The 22856-nt window shown below is 40.6% G+C and overlaps 1 protein-coding gene across 2 annotated transcripts in view; it reads left to right on the top strand.

The window, feature by feature from the left end:
• The window catches only part of IRS2 (insulin receptor substrate 2), a 28468-nt gene extending 5616 nt beyond the window's left edge, over positions 1-22852 (top strand). The window contains exons 2-3 of one of the 2 annotated variants that reach the window (XM_012637948.1): positions 9995-10223; positions 21834-22852. In XM_012637948.1, the coding sequence (XP_012493402.1) occupies positions 9995-10223; positions 21834-21864 (260 nt within the window). In that variant the 3' untranslated portion in view covers positions 21865-22852. The remainder of the gene's footprint in view (positions 1-9994; positions 10224-21833) is intronic. The other variant, XM_012637949.1, reaches the window with a different exon arrangement.
• The last annotated feature ends 4 nt before the right edge of the window (positions 22853-22856 follow it).

Genomic DNA, 22856 nt, shown 5'->3' with positions numbered 1-22856 from the left:
GGGGGGGGAGGCAAAAGGGAGTTGTATGTTTGATTTAAGGGAGTTTCTTTAATTTTGTAGCTGTTTCTTTGCATGGTTGCTAGCAGAGTAGAGGCTCTATGGGGACCACAAAACATACAGTAGCAAATAGTGTTATTTGGATGCAGTGCTAGATGCTGGCTGAAGGTGTAAACAGTCTGCAATGGTTATAAGGTGGTGATCGAGGTGGCTTGGAGATTCATGTACGTTTTGTTCTTAAAGTAAACAGACCAGTCTAATGCTATCTAAATCCAGTATGTTTTATAGTATACTTGGGACTGTTGGTCCCCGACATTTAAAATTATAGCTATAGGCTGAATACCCTGTTAGCCTAGGGTAACAGAGGAAAAGCTATTTCTTTTTTTTTTATTAAAACCATAGACTAGAAGATGAAAAGAGAATCATCAGAAGTGTGGTGCTTCAGCATCTAATTAAATCAATTGGAAGTCGTCAGAATATATCCCACCAACAGTGACTCTGGGCTGAAGGTCACTTTGCTTGGAGTTACATTAAACACCATTACTAGAGTGTCAGAGAGTTGAAGGATTAGCTGCTGAATAAGACATGGACCATATAAACACAGCAGCAGAAGTATAAACAAGCAGGGAAAATAAACGGGCACACACACACAAATTTATTTGGTATGCCATAGTGAACATGGAAGTAACTACGTTTTGCCCAAATCTGATTCTAATCGGAAAAGCAACCTGAGAGCATAACACCTTTTTCTGCCTTCAGCGGAGCAGGGTTGCAGACCTGAACTGGGTTGAGGTGGGGCCGGGGAGTGAATTCTGCTGTAGCAGGAAGCATAAGCCCCAGTTACCGCCTACAGGCCTGAAGGGGATCAAAGCCTTTCTGATAAAGTAGATACATTTAGAAACGGGATTGTATATGAGATAATGACCTCAGACAAGTGAAAATTTTGAACTGCAAGAGGTAAGTTTATTTAGAGACCTGATTTAGCTTTTGTTTAAGATTTCCCACCAGTGTAAAATTGCTTTCAGCCTATAGGATTCACGATTCTGAAATCCAAACAGCAGCGTGCATTCTATGGTTACTGAACAAAGATGAGAGATCATTTTGGCTGCTGTTATGTGGGTATTATGGTAAACACCCTTCTAAGAAAGAAAAGAACAATTTTAAATCAAAATACATGACTGTAGTCAGTCCACTGTGCCAACACCACATTTTAAAAAAAGAAATATCTGCCAAGTTGGATTTCTAGTAAACTAAGTTGAACACAGAGAACAGCAGAATAGGAAATACTAGTGCCATCTTAGTCAACATAGCACGAAAATTCTGGTCTGTTGAAACAGAAAGGGAACATTTAGAAACTCGAAATGAACATCCACTTTTATTTAACTCACACATGTACGTAGAAATTTGTTTGTGGTGCCCATAAATAAAGAGTTCACAGTAGGTACGTGTCCTTTGAAAGAATGATTTATAGAAGTCAGACTTGCAAAGCATTCCTTTGAAGATGAAGTAGAGAAGGCACTTTCTGGTCGGCCGGCCTCCCTGCCTGGCTCTTAGAAGTAGCCTGTGTTTCCACACCGGGCTCCTCATGTTCCGCATGGGAAAACTTCATTAGTGATGCTGAAGCTGAGTAATTTGGGCTTACTGGGGTAGTGTTTAGTATTTGCATAAGTGGTAACAGAGAAGAGAAGTTCCAGCAATGTGTGATAGTTGTTTACAGTAGAATTGGGAATGGAGGTTGGGCTTAAAGGCAAGGGCCAATTTAAAAGTGCATCTTAGATGTGTATATTTTACTAGTCCAGGGCAGACTCTAAATTATGCCTCTTATTGGGGGACAGGAGAATGTTACTTACCATGTGTTTTGTGTGAGTGTATGCAGAAAAATCTAACCAATCTGTTAGGGTTTGGTTGTTGTTTTGGGAACTGGAAGTATGTTACTCTCTAAAACTGCTTTTTAAAATTCACTGTATAAAATTTTGTGTCAGTAGTATAGGTGTGTACCATAAAATATGCTATTTTAGTGTTCTTCTTTAGTGGGACTTTCATTCTAAAATTGGTTTATATATTTGTATAAAACAGATTAGATAAGAATTACCCCTGAAAGCATCTGTATTTAAATTTTGTTTCTTTGGTGAAAGAATTATGAGATAAGAGAAATGTTTCCAAAGGAACAATAAAATCACGATTTATGTTTACAAGTATTGCCTTTTGACGTCTTAAAGCAGAGAATTGGCATATTTTTAGGATTCCCCTGCGATTACTTGACAAACCACACAACCTTTATTTTTGCTGTCATCATGCTGCCTTGCTTTCGTTGGCTAACTCATGCCGTAGTGAGACAATATCATGCACTGCTCCTACCCTGTTCGCAGGGACAGACAACGAAGGTGCTAATGAAAACACACGCAGGCTTTCGTGAATGAAAGTCACATGACTTGTTCTATTTCCTTTATTGAAAGAGAAACCTTTACAAAAATAGTACTTCATAGAAGGAAGCATAGTATGTGGAACACTAAACCAGGAATCAGGAAACCAGGTTTCTAGTTGCTGATCTTAATGAGTCATTGTGTGACTATAGGCAAGCGACTTAATCCCTCCTTCTCACTTTCTCTGTCTGTAAAATGGGGTAATTATAATCCTCTCCTTTTGGTGTCACACAGCCACTGCAAGGTGAATGAGATCATAAACATCAAGAGTGTTTTAAGCTCTTCTAAAGGAACGTGCTAATACATCCAGTGATTCTGTTGATACTTATTATTTTGAAACCATGAGTATATACAGGAAAGACAGTGAAGTAAATGGATACTTTTAAATGTCAAAAAGCAACTCAGAGTAGTCTGAAAATGGAGCCCATACCTTCTTAGGAGATGCTCACCTTGACTGCCTCATTGCTAGCGTCACACTCATCTCCAAGAACCGTTGTTTTTTCTCCTCTTTATTTAACTTCAGATTTGTTCATAGATCACTATCAGTTGTAAGGAAGTAGTGTTTTAAATTACATAGTAGAATAACAATTAAGGAGAACAGCATCCTAATCCTGAAACTGTGTTAAGTCTGCACTTTTGATTACCTTTTATGACTTGTTTATGCATTAAGAGATGCTGGCAAGATGAAAATGTATAATTAGAATATGTATTTTTAAAAATTGACTCTTAGTGACGGATGCATTAAAGGAAAGACAGAACCCTTAAACTTTCAGTTGTTTAGTAATCCATTGTTTAGTCTGGGTTTTCATTCTTTGGGGTTGATTTTCTGCAGCACTGCGCTGTGTGGTTGTTGAACAGGATAGCAAAATGTTTGATTCTTTTGTTCTTCCACCCCCAAGAAAGGAATTTTAGTAGACAATTACTGTTTTATTTTCTTTAGAAATATTAGTATTAAAATGAGGCCCTTTTTCTGAAGAGAAGAACTTGCAAAAGTATTACTACCAGCATGGGTATAATAGGTTTTCTGTTAAAATTCCCACTAATGTGTTTTCTTTAGAAGCATAGTTCCAAGAACTAGTTAACTTTTGGTATCAGATTTGGCAAGTGGAAAGGGGTTTTTTGTTTTTGTTTTTGTTTTTTTGGTTTTGGGTTTTTTTTGGTGGGGGGAGCACAGAATCAAGCGTTCCCTTTTCACCTTAGAAACTTAAGGGAGAATGTAACTTGACTCTTTTATCTGCATTGCCAAGTAGAGTGAGCAAAACACTCACTGGAGCAAAGCGCTGTGCTCCGCCCCCGCCCCCAGCCAATTCTTCACTTAGACAACCATAATAGGGGTGGATTCTCTGTCGAATTGCGCTGGTACAGACGTGAGCAGAATGTATATTTCTATACAAGATGGGCAAGGCATTTTAATGTTGGCATTTTAATAAATCAATAAAAATTTCTGAATTTCCAAAATTATCAGTTGCAAGCATAATGCATTATTTGTCAGGTCATGGGTTTTATGAAAACAATGCTGTCCAAATTTAGATGGGGACACTGTTTCTCTGTTAATTTTACTTGGTTTGAGTGAGTTCTTCAAGATTGCAGTGGTTACTTTGACTCATTTAAGGTAGATAACTGTAGACAGAGTTTAATGGTAGATTTTTTTTCCTGAAGAAAACTGGTAAAGTTATTCAAGGTGGAGGAAATGCTAAGATTGATGATTGCTACTGATGATTCAGTTTTTTTCAAGATAGCTGCAGAGATTTTCATTAACTGTGTGCTAGAATAAAATGCATAGACGAAAGTGTAAACAGAGAGAGTTGGAGTTTATGTTGTATACCAGCATTTTGTTCCGTGAGTACACATAATGCAAGCTGCTTCTGTGCTTGGAGGTCTTATTGCTTAATTGAATTCATTACATTAGAATGTTGAAATAGAATTGGGTTAAAACTTATAAGCTGTGTGTTTACAAATGATAAAATAGTCAATTTAGGGGTTCTGATTTCTGTTTTATTGGAGTAGAAAGATACTAAAGTTGCAGAGAGTCACTGTTACATATCCAAAGACACTGTAAAACTTGGGCAGATAAATGTGTCTTTAAGTTTTGCCCAGTTTTCTTATGCCATATGTGATATTTATGTAAATAGGATTTATAAAATATTTCTTATTGTGCTTTTACTGAAATTTGGAATATTTGGTCAAATATTTTGATTCACAATATACTTTAAAAATAAAAGATCGAATGAATTCCACTTTATAAATACTTTTGATATTTATTTTAAAGAGTATCAGGTTTTCCAGAAACAAATATTTGGGGCTGGCATTCCTCTGTGTGTGTGTGTGTGTGTGTGTGTGTGTGTGTGTCCATAATATCTCATCCAGTCATGCTCCAGGAGGCTTGATGTAAATTTTTTTCATAATTGAAACTCAACTACTACTGATGTATTCTCTGTTCATGTTGAAACTTTGTAACCTTAAGCATAATTTTGGTTTTATTATTACTTTAATTTATCCCTATGGAATTGGTACAAATACTTGAGTGAATTATTTTAGGGTAGTATCAAATTTCAGTTTTTTTCAGTGTGTAAAAGTAAGTATTATGATATAGTTCATTACATTATGTGGTGTTAGTAGTTACCTTAAAATCCATATGTTTATATTAAGAATGACTCATTCTTTCGTATTAATGCATAATCTTTAATATTTATGAATACGATAGAGTACTTATCTCTATGCATTTTATAGACTTAAATAAGTCCATCGTTTGCCTCTAACGTATAAGTGCAACTACCAGTCGTACAACTTGGTGGACAAGTAATGATTTTGAAAGAATGCTGTTGAAGTTAGATATAATGAAAATGTAACGCTTGTTCTGATCGATATTGAAAGATAATTGCATGTCTCTTTCTTCTTTGGGTAAAAAGAATCATGTAAAATTCAAAAAGTCCTTTTCTTCACATCATAGTGTGAAGACATCATACATATGATATCTTGCAGTACTTCAAAAAATTTTATGATGTAGGCAGAACCACCATGAACCCCATTTTTTAGAATAAAGAATCTGTAGCTCAGAGTGGCCAAGTGACTTGCCCAAGCTTGCTGAGCCCCAAGGAGGAGTGTCAAGTTCAGCCTGGTAACGCCTTTGTGTCCCTAGCCCAGTTCTCTGTACTTACCTAACATCATCTGTTTGGGAAACTCATACGTTAATAAAATAGGATTTTACTGTAGACTCTGCCATAGGCAGCTCTCATATTTAACATATTGGTTGTTATTTTACTTGGGTGGCAGTTACTTAATTTCCCTCCTTTTTCTTCCACGTGGTATTAATTCAAAGTGAAATGGGGCCAGTTAAGGAGGAAGACGGAACGTTGTAGGACAACCCTCTGTTGCCTTGTTTTCTTTGTGTGTGTGTGTGTGTGTGTGTGTGTGTGTGTGTGTGTTTGTTTTACCAGATTTCACACCTGCCAGTGTGCAGAGCTTAGGGTTTAATATTACTTTCAAGGCTCTCCTGTTGCCATTGAATTTTGGAGTTGACATCAAGTTGTTGGTGGATCACCTGTTCTGGGGGTTCCAGCTGTGTTCCCCGACCTCTGTTAGTCTACAAAGTGGAAAACTTACATCCCTGCAGCTGTCTGTAAGATATGTTTTAGTAAAGCAAACTGTGTGTTATACTTGATAAGATGCCTCCCCACACCAACACCAACTACATTGTAACTCTTTCAACTCCGTGTGGTGACAATCAGAAAAAAAATACAAGGGCATTTTGAGGGCAAAGAGTTGGAAACTATTGATATAAAGTAACTTACTTATTTTAAGCTTGTGAAAACAGAGGCTGAGAGAGGTCCGGTGTCTTAGTCAAGGCCACCGATTTAATAGTTTGTAAATATTATCAAGAAAGAATAGGAGCATGTGACACAAACAATAACATGTCTCAGGGATTCTTTGTATGCTGGTGAGTAACTCTCCCAGAACATAGCTTGTTTCCTTTAGAGCAACTTAGCATTTGTGGAAGTGGTGTTGGTCTTTTTACATTGGGACATTTTAGTAAATTGCTTCATACACAGACCAAAAGGTACCCTGGAAGCCAGAAATAGAAAATGCAGAATCCCTAAATAGGGAAGCATGTTGTGAATCAGGGAAACGTGGCCGCTCACCACCACGTCAGCAGTGTGTCCTGAAGAGGCAGAAGAGTGAAGATTTGGCAAATATTTAAGATCATGTACTTACCTGTTAAAGAAAAGAAAAAAGAAAATTCTTGGGATAATTTGAATCGAAAGACCTCCATCCTCTGGCAAAGTTTAAGTCCTTGCTCTTTTAGGTAGGTCCAGCCTGGGCCGTTGGCCCAGTGACTATGAGTCAGGGGGCATTTTCAGGCGCCGCTTTATGTGTCTTTAAGATGCATTATTCTACAAGTGAAATATCATATACTCCCCATTATGAATAAGTACATTAACAGTTTCCTAAGAAATGAGTCATTAACCTATGTAATGATGAGTTTATTTGAAAACTAACCAATTTAGAATTTGCCTAAGGACCAGTGAGTAACTAATCAGTTGATGCTAGGTGGTTATCTTCTGGGGAGTTGAGATTTTTATATGAAGAGAAATGGTTTTCGTACAAATTTAATTTGACAGAAGGTGCCACCTTTCCAATGAAGTGACTATAACCTCACTTTCAAAAGCATAAAGGAATACATTAGTAAACGCATAAAAATTCATAAGATATCCATGTTTCTAAAAAGGTAGTAGGTGAATATGTGACTCCGTGCTCCTGTGGGTGACCCAGTATTTTGTTTGCATGAGCTGAGAGTCTCTTCAGCACCCTAGAAGGGAATGCTTCCTTCCTGGCAGGTGGCAGCCTGGGAGCCAGCGCCCGACACCTGAGCACGCAGTCCAGCAGACGGCAGGCTGGTGGTCGGAGACTGCCTCACGGGACACACAACGTAGGGAATGCTTTTTCTATCCAGGATGAATGGCGTGATGAGACTTCTTTCAGGTTAAGAAGAAAGTCGAGGTCAGAATGCCCTGTCTTGCAGTACTGGGTTTTCTAACTAACTTAGAAAAACTAACAGGAGTAAAGATTCTGATGTGCTGTGCAGGTAGTCTTCATAAATAGACTCAAAAATCAACCAGAGCGAGGTTTGAATCCTTCTGTGAATGCTGCCTTCTCGCAAGGACCTGGCGAGTGCGTGTTCACCTGTATTGCCCAGTGCCGTGAAGCCACTGGAAATGGGGACTGAAGGCAGGGACCATCTGATCCCATAGACTCCCAGCTCTGTGTGAGAAGCCACCCGTGGTCCCATCATCTGAGTTACACCAGCCTTGGCCACCAACCACCGTGCCAGGGCCCGGCTCAGGGCGGCAGGGGAGGGAGGAGGCTTCTCTGCCATCCTTTCTTTGTTTGGGACTAAAGATGCCCCCAGTGGATGGGCGGATGAGGAGACTTGTGAAGCGAGGAGGAAAGTTTTGGAAATAGGCCAGGATATCCTTACTAAGTTTAAAGACCATGCGAATAGTGCTTTAGAAATTGCAGGCAGTGAGCAGGATTAGACAAGTCATGAACTGTAGTGTGTCGAGCAGCTTGTTTTTGTTTGAAGGGGTCAGAAATGGAGGTTCTGGGCCCCTGGTGTGCCGTGGACTTGGCAGAGTCCTGAACTTCCTGGACAACAGCAGTTCCTGGAAAAGGAGATTGTGGTGGGCAGTGTTTCACAGCACACCTTGGTACATTTTCTAAAAAATAAGTTACTAAAGCGATTTACTTCTGTTTTATTATCATATGATAGTGGATAATTCATTTTTCTTTTCTTCCTGCATAAAAGTGACCTAAAATAACACTTAACATATGGAACTGAAACAGAAAACAAATCCATAAGCTACCCAAACCCTTTTCCAGTTACAGTTGTTACATGAGTTTGGTGAAACTTCTAGGAAGAACTTTTGTTACATTGTCAAGTACACGTCTAAGAAATGTACAGTTCAATCGAAAATATATTTATATAGGCTTTAGCAAAGTGTATTTGTTACAAGAATTCAAAATCTTTCTTTTTCCTTTAGAGTATTATAAATTGAGATGTGTAAGTTTATTTTAATTGCAGTCAGTTTTAGAAAACTAACTTTGATTTAGCTGATTGAGAAAACAAAAAAAGAAAAATTAAAACTTTAATAATGAACTATGTAGAGATACTAGACATGAAAACCGCCCAAAACCATTATAAATGTAAATTTGCAAGCGTTAATATTTTATTTGGATACGTTTTTTAAGTGGGAGTTTTCTCTTAAAGGTTGTGTAGCTTCCACATATGATGACGTTTTGGTATTTAGGGTCAGATTAAAATTGTAAGGATGCAGTAGAATCAGCTCACCTTGGTTCAGTTTTCCTTCTTACTATTATTTGCGGTTTAGTTTATCATTAGTGCTGGTTTATTAGTGGTCCTTGTTCCAAATGAAGTAGTCACTGCAATGAAATACCCACGTTTTCTTGGCATGGAGCATTTAATTAAGTCCTTAGAACAACTTTGGGTGATAAGCATTCTTCTTTGTGACTCTTGAGTTCCTCCAGTTCATTTGGAGAGTTCAGAATTCACTGGGTCTTCAGCCATTTCCAAAAAAGGCAGAACACAGTTGACATTTTAAGCCAATCCATTTATTGAGAGTTCAGTATGTGCCAACACAGGAGTAGATGTTCTGAGAGATACAGAGGAAATATGAAACAAGGTTTCTGTCCTCTAGGTGCCATTGTAGTCACCTTGGGCAGCATCCCACCAAGGGCTATTTTGGGGCAGCCACTCTGACCCTTTCAATAGGTGCCCACCCTTCAGGCATTCTTGGCCACAGAGAATGGGATGTCCCTGCTGCGACTGTGGGTGTCTTTGCCAGAGAATTCTGATGGGACCACTCAAACATTTCTATCCACCCCCCTCCACACACTTGGGTGCATCAGATGAGGTGTTGTTTTTGAAAAAGTTTCTTCTCTGAAGAACCACAGCTTTGCTTTTGCTGTCAGCGCAACTCCTTGATGTCAGCTTGCTGTGCGCTCTCAGCAGCTTCGTCTCTGAACTCTGCTGGCATTTCTTCTGTGCTCAGTCTTTGCTGTATATGGTAGTCTTCGAGAAACTGCCCAGTCGTTAGGATTTTGCTCTCCTTTTCCGACACTTTCTGATTCTTCTCAGCTTACCCTCACTGTTGCTTAGCAAAGAGACCCCCTCTTTAATCAGTGGGAAAGGAATTATTTTTTTGAACTCATCCTTTCTTTTCCTGACTGCTTCCTCTGCTTTCCTGGATACACTGTGAGAAAGTTTACGTTCAAAAGGTGTTTGGTACTGCTGCTTGCCTGCAACTGTGCCCTTCCCTAAAAATGTAAACATTTAGGTGCAGTTGAATAGTTTTTTGTGAATTAGCCACCAATACTTGATATAATCATAGTTCTTTTTTAATTTTATGCTTCCAAGGTGCTTTAAAAATTATCATTGTCCTAGGAACTTTCAGATAAGGTGGTGATTTCTCCAGACACACCTCCAGCAGACATGCTATATATATACGTAGGCGTATCAGAAGCCTTTTGTAAAATCCTTTATCCCATCCTTTTTACAGACATCCATGACCTATCCAGGAAAGCCCCCTTACCTTCCTGTGCAAAGGAGGCTTCCCTGCCACCGGCACCCCCCAGCGCTCAGAGTGCTGCCTGCTGCTCTGAAAACTCTCTGCTCTCGGCCCCCTGCCATCTGCCTCGGTGGCCAGGGTGGGTGGAGGAGGGAAACGCCACCTGGCCGGGCAGCTCTGTGTCACCAGCCCATCAGGCTGAGGTGGGAGTCTGTCGCAGGTGAGTTTCCTGTCGTAGTTACCTTTCACCACTTTTTACTCTTCTTTCCGGAAAAAAACAATAAGCAAAATAAAAAAACGACAGGAACTTCACTTACAGGCTGCTTGAGGAAGGTGGAAAGTCGGGGGGCAGGAGAGATGGTGGCAGAAAGGATGAGATCTCACTTTAATGTTTAAATTTAGACACTTGTTAAATTCCAACTTCTTTTTTTCATTACAAAGACAATGATTATTCCATGTGGAATACTTCAGAAATATTTCTTCCATTTGAACAATATTAAAGGACAGGCTAGAAAGAAAAGGGTTTGGTTTTTCAAGCTAAAAAGAAAAACAGAAGGTAGTAAGTCTTCAGTAAGCTTTCTGCTTTTGAAACCTAGGCAATAAACTTAATTGTGATGTGCGTTCAGGACACGAAGAATTGTAGGTGGTGCCAAATGCTCTAGAAGATGAAGCAGAGATGGGGAGAGGGAAAGGTGACATTTGAGCCACACAGCCTGAAGGTGGGAGGAAGCAATGGGGAGAATCCAAATAGGCAAAGAGGATAAACAGCAGTGCAAAGGCCCTGGGGCAGGAATTGCCTGGGGTGTTCAGAATAAGGAGCGCAGTGTGGCTGACAGAGAGTGGTTAGGGTGAGAGTAGCAGCTGAAGGAAAGAGGTAATGAGGGACCGGGGTGCATTGGGCCTGGCCAGCTGTCCTGTAGACTTTAGTTCATGTTGAATGGTGTGCAAGGAAAATATAGTCTCTAGGGAACAATATGTGGAGCATTTAAAAACTTTTATGCTAGAGCTATCTAATTCTGCTGTAATGTTCGTGGTATCCAAGGATGGTATTTTTTACTTGGTCAGGTATATGTCAACTCTTGAATTTCTTTCTCAAAGTAGTGTATAAAATTTGAAAAGACCTGGAAGTGTTCCAGTGGAGTGACGACACTGAGATGTCACTGAGGCTGGAGAAACCACTGGGACATGTTTACGAGATAAACAGCAAAATAAAAGTACAGGAGTTCAGGAATGACATGCTTTATGCTAAAAACTTATATGTATATAGCACCTTATAGTTTATAAAACATTTAAAAGGATAGGTTCTTGTTGTTACCCTTTTTTTTTTTTTTTTAATGAAAAACCTGAGGCCCAGAGACGATGAGCAGTGTGCCTGCCCAGCCATGGGCCTGGCCCCTGCTGTTGGAGGAACCTTCCCCAGTCTAGAGAGAGAGATGTGTTCCTGGTAGGCCTGTCGCCGCCTGAGTCTATATCTTCCAGGCAACACAGTGCCTTCATTAAAAAAGAAAGCCTCTCCGCCTCCAGCCAACGTCAGCTGAATCTGCTTGCTCTGAACTCCCCTTGGGGCCGGGCCCCCAGTGCAGTCGCTGCACTGTAGGCTGCTGATTGCAGGCTTGTGAAACAAACCCATTTCATTCTTCGGCTACTCTGGACACTAACATGATAGAAAGTAGCAAATTTACAGATAATTTATCATTCCATATGGTTCATAGAAATTCTGGCTTACCAGGAAAATGCTAATGGAGTGAATTTAGAGCCCAGGGTGTCAAAACTAGAGGACACTAGGGCCCCCTGTGTCAGAGGACCCTGATGTCTTCTTAGCCTGTTGGTATGGAAAACGCACGTTTATTAAAGGGACTCCAGCCAACTGTGCACAGTTATTTGTAGCTTGCATAATTTTAAAAATTTGTAGAGTGTTTAGGTCTATCTTTAGAATTTAGGCTGAATTTGACTTAGTCTTTCTGAAATATGTAGAAAAGTGATGGTATACATAAAATGCCTTAAAATTTATCTATTTGGGTAAGATAAGAATGAGGACCTCATCCTTTAGTTATTTGTGTCAACTGTATGTTGTTCCTTTGGAGTAGAAATTGTAAAATGGCCTCTTCTCTAAGGAAAATTGGGAAAATAACAATTATTTTATATGCGTTCATATATACTGAGTATGACAAAATTATACAACTGTTAATTTTTAAATGGTCAGATTGATTTCCTGGGATGAAATATTACTGAGTGATACTTTCCTGGAAGAGAATTTATAAAGTTTGCAATATATAGGCTATAATTATTGTATATTAAGTGTACATCTGCTGGATCCTGAATTTTGTCACTTTGATTACTAACGAGGTGGTTAGAAAGGTACATCTGTCTGAGATCCATTCTTAAAAGTCTTCAAGGACTCATACACAGCTTTGAGAAAGCTGGAAATGTGCCTGTGTAAATCTCTCACAGTCCAACTTGCTTTTAAAATAAGAAATGCTTTCTTTATAAGTAATTGATCATTTGTCCCCTTCCCACAGCAGTTTGGGAAATTGTATCTTTAAGTTGTAGGTATTTTGTTCTTTCTCAGAGCTTCCTTCTTGCTGGTGAAGAGGAAAGGTGGGAGGCGTGTCTGTGCCCAAGTCTCCTCCTGCTCCGGAGTGTCCCTCCCAGACAGTGTGGCTGTGCACTCAGCCCTGCAGGGTCTCCGGCCTGTGTCCCTGGGCCTGAGAGGCAGGAGCAGGGGGCTTGTCCTGACTCTGAACCTAATAGCTGGTCACCTGGGCAAGTCATCGCAGCCTGCTGGACCCTGCAGGAGGGGCTGGGGTCCGTGGCTTCCAGCCTGCCTGCTCATCTAAATTTCCCGAGGAGCCTTTGCAATGTCTGAGGCCGTTCCCTGACCCAGGCATCCTGGGATTTGGGTCCCCGGTGTGTGAAACTCCTCCCAGCCTATGAGCATTTGAAAATGTCTTCAAGATCCTTGCCATTTTAAGCTCTGCCAAGGCTAAAGAATTTATTCTTCAGAAAGTTTACTCTGCTTAGACTTCAGTTCAATGAGTAACATTATAGACACTTTGGCATTTGGGCTGAAAGGGCATGTACGGTAACTTAATATGACTTGTGCACTGTGTGAGTGCCCACTGGTCACCTGACGCTGGCGGCAGAACCAGCATGGGTGGGGGAGGGGAGGAGGACACACCGAGGTGGATTTCTGGTCTCCACTTCCCTATTCTCTTTTCTTTTTGAGTAAATGAACTTTACATAGTTGGTAACGTGGCACTTCCCATTTTTCATTACTGAAATTTCAATAAATAGTGCTTCATTTGTATGTGAATCTCTCTCATCAGTGGCAGAGGAATTTAAATGTCGACGTACATTTTAGTGCACCTTTTTATATAAACCAGAGAGAAAGGAAATGCTGTTCCCCCAGCCTGGACTCGCCAGAGCCCAGCCTGTCGGCGACCCACTGTACTCACTCGGCACGAGTGACATGGAGAGGGGTCCCTGCGTTCTCTGCTAGGCAGCTGCCTACATGGGGACGCTGGCAGCCTTTTTCTGGGCTTTTTGTCCCGTCCACAGGGCAGGAAGAAAGCAGCTAAGCAGAGGTGCTCTTTGCGGCGTGTGAGAACTATTAGCTTTAAATGGCCTAGAGTTACCCCAGAAAAACAATTCTACTTCTGTTCTGCTTCTATCCAATTAAAACAAGTTTATTCATTTTATTCCGGGAGCTGTTGGCCATTGTTTTTGTGCATTCATCAGTTGTTTATTTGCTGCCTGAAGTTGCAGTTGTTCGTGATGTCATTCATGGATATACTGTTGAACGAGCCAGAAAAGGGGGGTGGGAGGAGCCCGTCTTTGCCCGCAGCTCAGGCTGCCTGGTTTGAAGAAGTCTGTAGTTCAAAACACGGCAAGTGCTTACATGTATACATTATTTGAAGACGCACAAAGAAAGCAAAGGCAGTCCAGCCACAAGATGTGAGTCATACTAGTAGCATGTGCTTCTCTATGAATGAAAATAATCTGTACATATATTTTTTTTGTATTAATTATACATTCTGTACATAAGATCTCATTTGATAGTTTCACTGTGACCCCTCTGGGGAGTGTAGGGCAAGAGAGATAATGTCCTTGTGTTCATAAGTGGCAGCAGAGCTGGACAATGGTGGTCTCCGGCCAGCAGCCCTAGGATCGTGACTCTGGTGCGGCCACTCTTCCTTCTACACCTGCATCGTGTCAATGCAGGTGGGGATGGCTTGTGGTTTTGAGGCACAGAGATGGTTGCACAGTGCCATCCCTGAGCTCCCAGGGAATGGCAGCATGTTTTTGAGATGGTTAATTACGGGAATGGAAACTCCAACCTGTGCAAAGACAGCGTGCACTTTGGTTACTAAGTGGGTTTGACCCTTCAGCCTTGACTTACAAGTAGACCTCTTACAGTTAAAGGCTGTGTGCTCATTCGCATAAAGGCTTTTAAATTACATATATTCTTCCCCTGAAGAGACAAAGCTTAAATCCGAATTTATACAGCTATTATAGACTAGGAGAGAATTAACCTATAGTTATTTAAGTATTCAAAGGAAAAAAGGGGTCAGTTAAAATGATATATATCAACAGGCTATTTGGAGATGAATATATTATGAACTGTTATTCCACATTCCCTTAATTTGATAGGCAAAACATAATAATTGTGTTTTATAACTTCACAGATAAATAATATAAACATTTCTATAGTGTACATAAAATACATTTTTACCTCAGTAAAAAGATCCTATATACACAAACGTGTTTAATCTGAGAAAAGAATTACACTGTTCATTGGATATTTGCAGTTTTAATGCAAGTAATATCACTTGGCCCAAATATTCTTATTAGGGCAGAAGCGTAATGCTTATATTCACATTCTCAAATGATCCAAGAAAGAGAAAAGATTTGGACCCTTTGTGAATTGCAGATGTAATGTGTACAACTTTTCCTTACCTCTGTTAAAGTTGAGAGTACTAGTGTAAAATGTATTTAGTAATAATTACATTTATTCTGTACTTTTGTGTTATGCATGAAAAGCCAAGTAGAAGAGCCATAGCTAAGAGAAATTAATTGGAAAAGTGTGCTGGCATCATAAATGATTTTATGACTTGCGTCCTCATTTTCAGTGGGGTCTGTAACAGGATAGCGTGGGTTTTAGTAGATAGTATTGCATTTCTGAAGTACGTAACCTTGCAGATAATTTTCAAAGGGGTATCAATTAGTTTCCAGGTGTAACAAACAGGTGGAAATATGTGGTGTTGTTTTGACAAATTTGTCCGTCTTAATTACTTCTGATTGTCTCCCTTAGTAAAGATTGCCATGTTCATGGGTGTCCTAGCAGAAGGACTGGCATGTCCTTCTGTGAAGAGTCAGGTGGTGAAAATTTAGGCCTCACTGCCCGGCAGACTTTGTCACAGCTGGGCCACTCTGCTGATGGTGTGAAAATAGCCGTGTGGAAATGAGTGAGCACGGCCCCGTCCTAATAAAACTTTATTTACAGAGACAGGCAACAGGCCAGATTTGGCCATACTTTACTGAGCTCTGCTTTAGAATGTCACTCTCATGTGAGCTGGAAAAGGTTTTCTTTGCTTCTGGGTCGTACACAGTCCTCAAGCTTTGTTCTCCTTTAGAAAATTTTATTTGACTTTTCTGCCTTTGAGAAATGGCACAAACCACATGGGGTTTTTGGTTCAATTTAATTCCCCAAGCTTTATTAAAGACCTGGTCAGCGTGGTGTTGGGTGCTGGGGACAGTCCCGTGGGTAAGTCATCTGGCAAGGGAGGCAGATCCATGAGGATCATTTATGAAATTGTGTTAAATACTAGTATGGTATTTAAGGCCCTGTGAGGGGAGTTTTCTAAAGAGCTGGTGGTACAGTGTGGAAGTTCACACTCTGGGCCCCAGATGACAGGTGTCTTCACTGCCTGCTCTCACCGTCTCCTCCTGGCCAAAGGGGAGCAGAGAGGAAGTTTTTCTGGGAGAAGTTGAGGCCTCTGCCCTTGCACTGACCAGCGAGGAGGCATCAGCAAGTCACTTACGCTTCCTCATCTGGTTTTTAACCAGAAAAGATGGAGCATTTCATAATGTGAGAGGAATGGCCCCCCGCAGTCGAGGAGGCATTTTGTCCCTCAGGTGTTGGTACTGGGGAGTAGCAGATGCCGTTTCTCATACGCGTTGCGTGCCGCAGGTACAGGCATGGCGGGACACTCTTCCCATGGAAGAATAGCTCACATGATGCACGTGTCAGGGTTTTTAACAACAAACCCAGAAAAGAAACAACCACTTCAGTATTGTGCTGTGACATCTGCTGAGGATATGCACTGTGACATTAATATGGGTTCCTGTGTATGAAACTTTGAATGTGTAGAGGAAATTTGAAGTGCAGTGGTTAAAAGTTTGGGAGGCCTGATTGCTAGTCTTTGGGTGGTTAAGATGAGGTCTTATGTGAAGGATTAAACGGGAGTTAGAGGAGGAAAGATACCTTTTATTAACCCCAGCCTGTGAGACAACTAGATTGTCTCATGCCATTCCGTATTGTGTCATTAACATCAAGTTACAACTTGATACTAGGGAATTTCTTTAGTAACAAGCATATTCAAAATGAAATGATTTTAATTGTCGGTAGAAGTGATGAGCTCATATAAAAGAAAGTTCTAAATCTTTCTCAAGCTAGGGTTGGAAAGCAAATTATAGCCCCCATTTGTCATAGGGAACTTATTCTTCCATATTTTCCTTTTAAGTGACTTTTTTTTTTCAATTTAAAAGGAAAGTTCAAGTAACTGTTTTTCTTAGAATCTCTGGTGTGTTTGTTATCACACCCAACCTTACTTTTTTTTTGTAGTCTTAGAGTGTTTTGCTTTTAGTAAAGTAAGGAGATACTAAATTATCAGGTTTATTTTTCTAGGAATTTCTCCTGCAACTGAAAAGTTCATTTTCCCTTGTAATTCTATGTTTAACATAAAAGGTTTAAACTGGGTGCTAGGATGTGCCTGAAAGGTATGTTTGAACTCACCAGAGGGTTCATTTCTTTCTTAATCATGTTTACTACTGGAAATACAAATTTTAATTTTAAAAAAACAAATTGTTTCATTTTGTTATGCAAGTCAATATTTGTAATAGTCCTAATTCAGTTATGACTGAAAATGTTAAAGTATGTTTACCTACTCGATGAATTTGCTCTTTGGGCGATACAGTGGTGTTCACCAAAGGCCTGTGAGGCCCGGTGTCCTGACTGTGTCCCGGTGCTCTGCAGGGAGCCCAGAAGGCTCTCTGTGGAGAGAACCAGGGCCTTCCTGGGCACAGTTGCCATGACTCAGGTGTATGTGCTGGATTCTGAACACTGAAATATGACCCTGAAGTCACACAAGTCCAAACCCAGATTCTCATGAGAAATCATAAAGAAATAGTCATGGTGAGTCAGAATGTATATCTAACATGCTGCCTGGTTTTATTTGGTGGGCCAAATTTACCTTATTTATTTCTGACACATTTCAGGCTCGATGCTCACTTCGGTTTTCTTTAATGTAATTGTAAAATGGTGCCCGGCTCACTGGTGCTGTGACTTGTCAGCGTTTTGCCGTTCATCCCATATATCACAGGGCAGCTTTCCTACTTGTTCTAATAACAAAGTTAATCTGATTTTCTTTTTCTTTTTCTTTCTCTCTCTTCCTTCTTTCTTCTCTCTCTCTCTCTCTCTGGGGGTGAAATCGAGCAGATTGAAGGTGGGGTCTTTACTGACAGCACTCTTGCTCATTTGCATTCTGATTGCTCTTTTAAGTGGAAGAGAAAAGGGGTGGAATTATAGCTAGTCTGCAGGGAGTTATGATTACTGGCACACGGGACTATATCCCACATATGAATGTCATCTGTCACAAGTGACAGCAGAAAGAAGATGAGGAATGGCTAGACTGCATGACATGTCATCTGGAACGACTTTCATCTCTGCAAAAGTTTTTTGTTTGGTTGGTTTTTTGTTTTGTTTTGTTTTTTACTCAAGTAACTCTAGATGGATACTTCTGTGAATGGATTTCTTTACAAAGTAATGTCTGAGGGACAGAGTAGTACAGTGTGTAGTTATATGACAAATTCAATAAGCATCAGTGCATTTACATTTTTTATATACATTGTCTCTAGAAGCAGGATTGGTATATGTTCTGCAGTTGTGTTCATGAGCAACATGATTCTTAGTGTTTTCGTTTGTTTTGCTGTTGTACTTGATGAGGTCAAAGAATGTCTGTCTTCTTAATGAATATTCTGAGTAGAGTGGCCGTAACATTAATTTGCTCTTCGCTTCTAGTAAAATTAACATAGATAATAAAATAAACAAATTTTGCTGGAATCTCGTCTTTAGGAAGCATAAGTATTTAAAGGTTGAGAATGTCAGATTAGCAATGTTAGAAAATGTTTTCTTTTTTTCCAGTCTGGATGAACCAGACTAATTTTCAGGGGGAAGGATAACTTAACTTACTTTTTTTTTTCCTAAAGTGAAATCGAGATTTATTCAGAAACTATAGAAAGTTAGAAAGTCTGCTCCACAGACAGAGCAGAGGCAAGTTCTCCCTGCATAAGAGAACCAGCCAATTTAACTCACTTTAAAAGTAAATAAATAAAAAGGCACAGGTGCTTTCTCCTTCCTGGGTTCAAATCAGCAAGAGTATTTTCCATCTCTTGCCTCTCTTCCTTCTTCCTAGGGCCAGGGCGTGATGGCTGAGTGGTTGTCACGTGGGTGGCGGGCACAGCGCTTCTGTGGCAGGCGTCAGCCTGGGGCACCGCCTCTTGGTGCTTGGTGTCTGAGTGCTGTGTCTGGACTGCGGAGTGCCCGTGTGAGTGACCGCACGTGCAGATCATTTTGTGGCAGGCGTCTTTCCCCAGGCCTGTCCCCGCCTTGCCAAGGCTAGCTCAGGCCCTTACCAGCATGTGGGACAGAGAGTCTGCCACCAGCTCACGTTGGAAAAAGGAGATAGAAATGAAGAAAATCGTGGTTAGGTTTTCAGAACATGCATTCTCAGGGAGTGTTTATGTTTCTTAGGTCTCCATTTTATCCAAATCCTTTTGCTGTGGCTGGACAAGTCGAGTCATCTGGATCCAATTTGAGGGGTACTGCCAGCCTTTTCCTTGCTTCCTTTCTTTTGCACCTCAACAAAGGATTGTTTCTGGTGGCTAATCCTGTTTACATTTGTTCGGATACTTCCAAGCATCTCAACGTGTCACCCCAAATCAGCTGCAGCCGTCAAGGGGAGGGTTCCTAAGCCAGCCGGTGGTAAACCAGCAGGTCTGTGGGTGGCAGGCTGCTGAGCAGTGTGAACCAAAGTCCCCTGGTCCACGAGGGGACCTAGAGGCCTCAGGTCTCTCCCTTTACATGACAGGAGGTATCCTTAGAAAGCAGCTGTTTATTTTAACCTAACAGGAGCCAAGTTACATCCACATGTGTTTGCTTTAGTGTACATGTGTGCATGTAAATGTATTTGAAACACTGCACGGCTGACGCCCACACCCCTGTCTCTGAGCCGGTGGTCATCTTGTGTCTGGTCCTCCTTAGCTAGGCCTTCTTGCATCCTTCCAGTTCTCCATGAGCAGATTAATCTTCCTGTAATAACACCTTTTTTTTCCCTTTTTGGTCAGCCTTCTTCCCCCAAGTCATCAGTGAGGCTGCGCACCGGAGTCGAATTAAACAAGAAAATTGCTGAAAGGTCATTGCATGAATAAATGCATGGATGAATTATTTCCTTGCCGTTTATCAGCTATATTCTTGCATAATGCTCATGCTTAGAAATTAAGATTTTGATAACTGCATTGTACTTCAAAAAATAAAATTACATGTTCTATTTAATTAGAGCTCACAGAGATCTAATGATAAGAGTTGGGTTTCACAGCAATAAGCATCCTTAAAAACAGTGAAAACGTCAGTGGCCTCATGAATTTGTAAGTGAAAGTGGAAAGTAATTTTTTTCCAGCAATAATTAACCCACCATTTATATGACAAGTATATAAGTTTAAGAAGTTGAAGAACTTACTTGCTTGGCTGTTTTCAAGATAATGGACTTAGGGTTAGCATGAGACAATTTACCCACATTTAGCTAATTGTCAGTGTAAAAATAAAATAAGCTTTGATTAGATATCTTTCTGTAAGTGGATTCACAGGGTCTTTCTTGGTCACCTGCTCTGGGGTGGGCACGGGATTCATCTCATAATTAGGGCCTGAGTGACGAAATGCAAGCTCATTTTAGGGAAAAACACAAGTCTAGGTGGATTTTAGCAAATCCCTGTTTTTTAAGGGATGCAAACAATTAGATTTTCTCACTGTAATCTCTTGTGATTAAAAATCACAACAATAATGAGTGAAATAGCTGGAGGACAGCTCTTTTCTTAGGAGGAAATTTCGGGCCCTGTTTCCTGTTAAGGTTCATTGGCAGCACATTGTTTACCTGTTACATTTTTAAAAGACATAAAGGTTTTTAAAAAAACAAAAAGATAAAGTAGCACTGCCTCAAAATGTCATATTGTAGGTGACTTTTAAATAAGGCATGGAAAGATATGTTTACGTTGCACACTGATGAGCGCCCTGTCTGTGCCGCTTTTGTTTTTCTGGCTACAGGATGCAGTACCTGGAGTTTGTAGTGGGGTGTGGCTTTTAGGGACTCACACTCAGCTGTAGGACACACTGGAAGTTTCTTTCTTGCTGGGATCAGTCCTCTGAGCTCAAGATAGACAGAAAAGAATTAGATTCAGAAAAAGTAAACCAGGGAGTGTGGTGAGAGTCTAGGATCAGAATTCTAAGTGATTTGAGAACGGCTTCCAGAAATGCAGTTTGTGTAAGTATAACCGTAAAGGAAGAAAATCTAAAACAAGGCATGACACTCCAGTGCACACGTGTGACTGAGTAGCGATCATGGTGGTGAGTGGTGACAATTAACAATATGCCACTTGGGTTAAAAAGTCAAGAAGCTTTAAAAAAAAAAAAAAAAAGCAACATGCTATGAAATGTCAAAATCTTTCAAGTTCTATCCCTTGAAGACGGAGTGTATCAAGTAAAAATATGCTTAAAATGTTAGAAAGTGAGGTTAAAGAAGCTTGAGCAGTTTGATCCTTTTGCACAGCGACATGGTAAATTATTGAAAGTGGAACATATGAAAGTTGGGCAGACAAGAGGAAATCCTTCCTCATGTTGAGGGGTATGTGACCCCAACAAACATGGCACCACAGTGAGCTTTTACCACCCTGGGTACTTTCAAAAAGAAGGTAGATTATGCAATCGAAAGTTTTCTGAGGGCAGAAGTGTAGACTCGTTAGTTCTCCTGTGTTCATAATATAATACACATTTATAGAAAAAAGACACGTCGACAGAGCATTTTAACACACCTCCTGGTTTGTCATCTTTCCGGCAGCTGGGACAGGGGGAGGCAATGGTTCGCGTTTACTGCACACAACACACGAAGAGCCAAGACTGGGGAGCTCGAGGGGTAGTCCCAGGTTGCACAGGTGCTCAGTTTGAAGGCTAGCATCACACCTCTGTGTCTGTTCTATCTCCTTCGACAGAATGATTCACAAAAGCATGTGTGACTATTTTCCCTAACTTGAAAATATGAACCTCGCTCTATAGACAACCCACTATGAACCTGATAGCTCTGCTTCCAGGAAAACCAAATCAGAGTTTACCCGTTGAACTTGTTTCTGGAAAACAGAATGAAACTGTGTTTGTTTCTCATAGTGCATAATTTTGTGAAGATGACACGGATGGTAAAAGTGGGTTACGAGGGGCTTTTTCTAGAGCTCCAGAGAGTGCCCTGCTCTCGTGAGTCTCTGCTCACTTCCCTCCTTTCTTTTTCAGAGTGAAGATACGTCTGGCTTTATCACCATGAGGTCACACATCAGAGAACATCGTTAAAAGAAGATGCTCAGCATATTTTTCAATCTGAAGCTGCTTACAGTTTTTCTTTTGGCTCTGAGCAATTCCTGCGTTTGGAAACCTGTGGGCCATGCTAGACAAGGAACCAACCAGGCAGGGTCACCTGCCTCTTTCACTTGTTCCAATATGGGGCATTCATCATTGTGTTTGTGTGTTGTTTTGTTTTTTTAACAAAATTAGCTGAAGAAGTCATTCTCAAGAAAATTGGATGTTTTCATTGGCCTCCTTAAATTGTGGGCAGTGTCTTCATTTCTTCTTACTTTCACTTTGGCAAAGCAAATGTATCCCTCAGCATGCTAGGAGATTCTACCAATACCCAGTCAAGTGGTAAAATCTGGTATGTACTTACCCTCAAGACTACCACAGTCCTACCTCAGTTCAAGGTAAAGCCGGATATGCGTGGTCGGGGCACCGCGGGACTCCTGTGCACCTCTGCTCCTCTGTCTGAGTGTGGTCGTCGGCCTTATCGAACTGGTTCAAGTAGACAGCTGCTTGTCGGACTCCAATCCAGGTACCTGCGATGTTTACTACACACAGAGCCCAGCGTGGGACTGACGTTTCTCAACGGGAGTGAAATTTGGGATTGGACTTCGAAGACGGACTAATAAATAATAATTATTATATGTAACTGAAGCAACCTACTTTTGAAAATCATCAACTGTATTGCGTAGTGGGGGTGGGTGGGAGGGAAGGGGTTGGGGAAGGGGGGTGAATATCTCTTTTTACCTTGAACAGACTTGTTTAATCTTCTCTATGTAGATGTTTATGTAGGTACTTCAAATTGCAAAAGCCTTTTATCCTATTTACAAGCTCAAATGTCTCTGCTATCCTTAATCTTGGGCTTGCATTTCTTTAACCAAAAATTCATGTAGGCATGCTAGGAATTCCAGGGTGGTCCGGGTTTGGCAGATTTAATTTTTAAACATGTATTATCTTTAATATAAT

Source organism: Propithecus coquereli, unplaced genomic scaffold (genome assembly GCF_000956105.1).
Source record: "Propithecus coquereli isolate 6110/MARCELLA unplaced genomic scaffold, Pcoq_1.0 Scaffold125, whole genome shotgun sequence".
NCBI lineage: Eukaryota > Metazoa > Chordata > Mammalia > Primates > Indriidae > Propithecus > Propithecus coquereli.
Note: the sequence above shows the minus strand (reverse complement) of the source record. Positions and strands in the feature narration are given on the sequence as shown.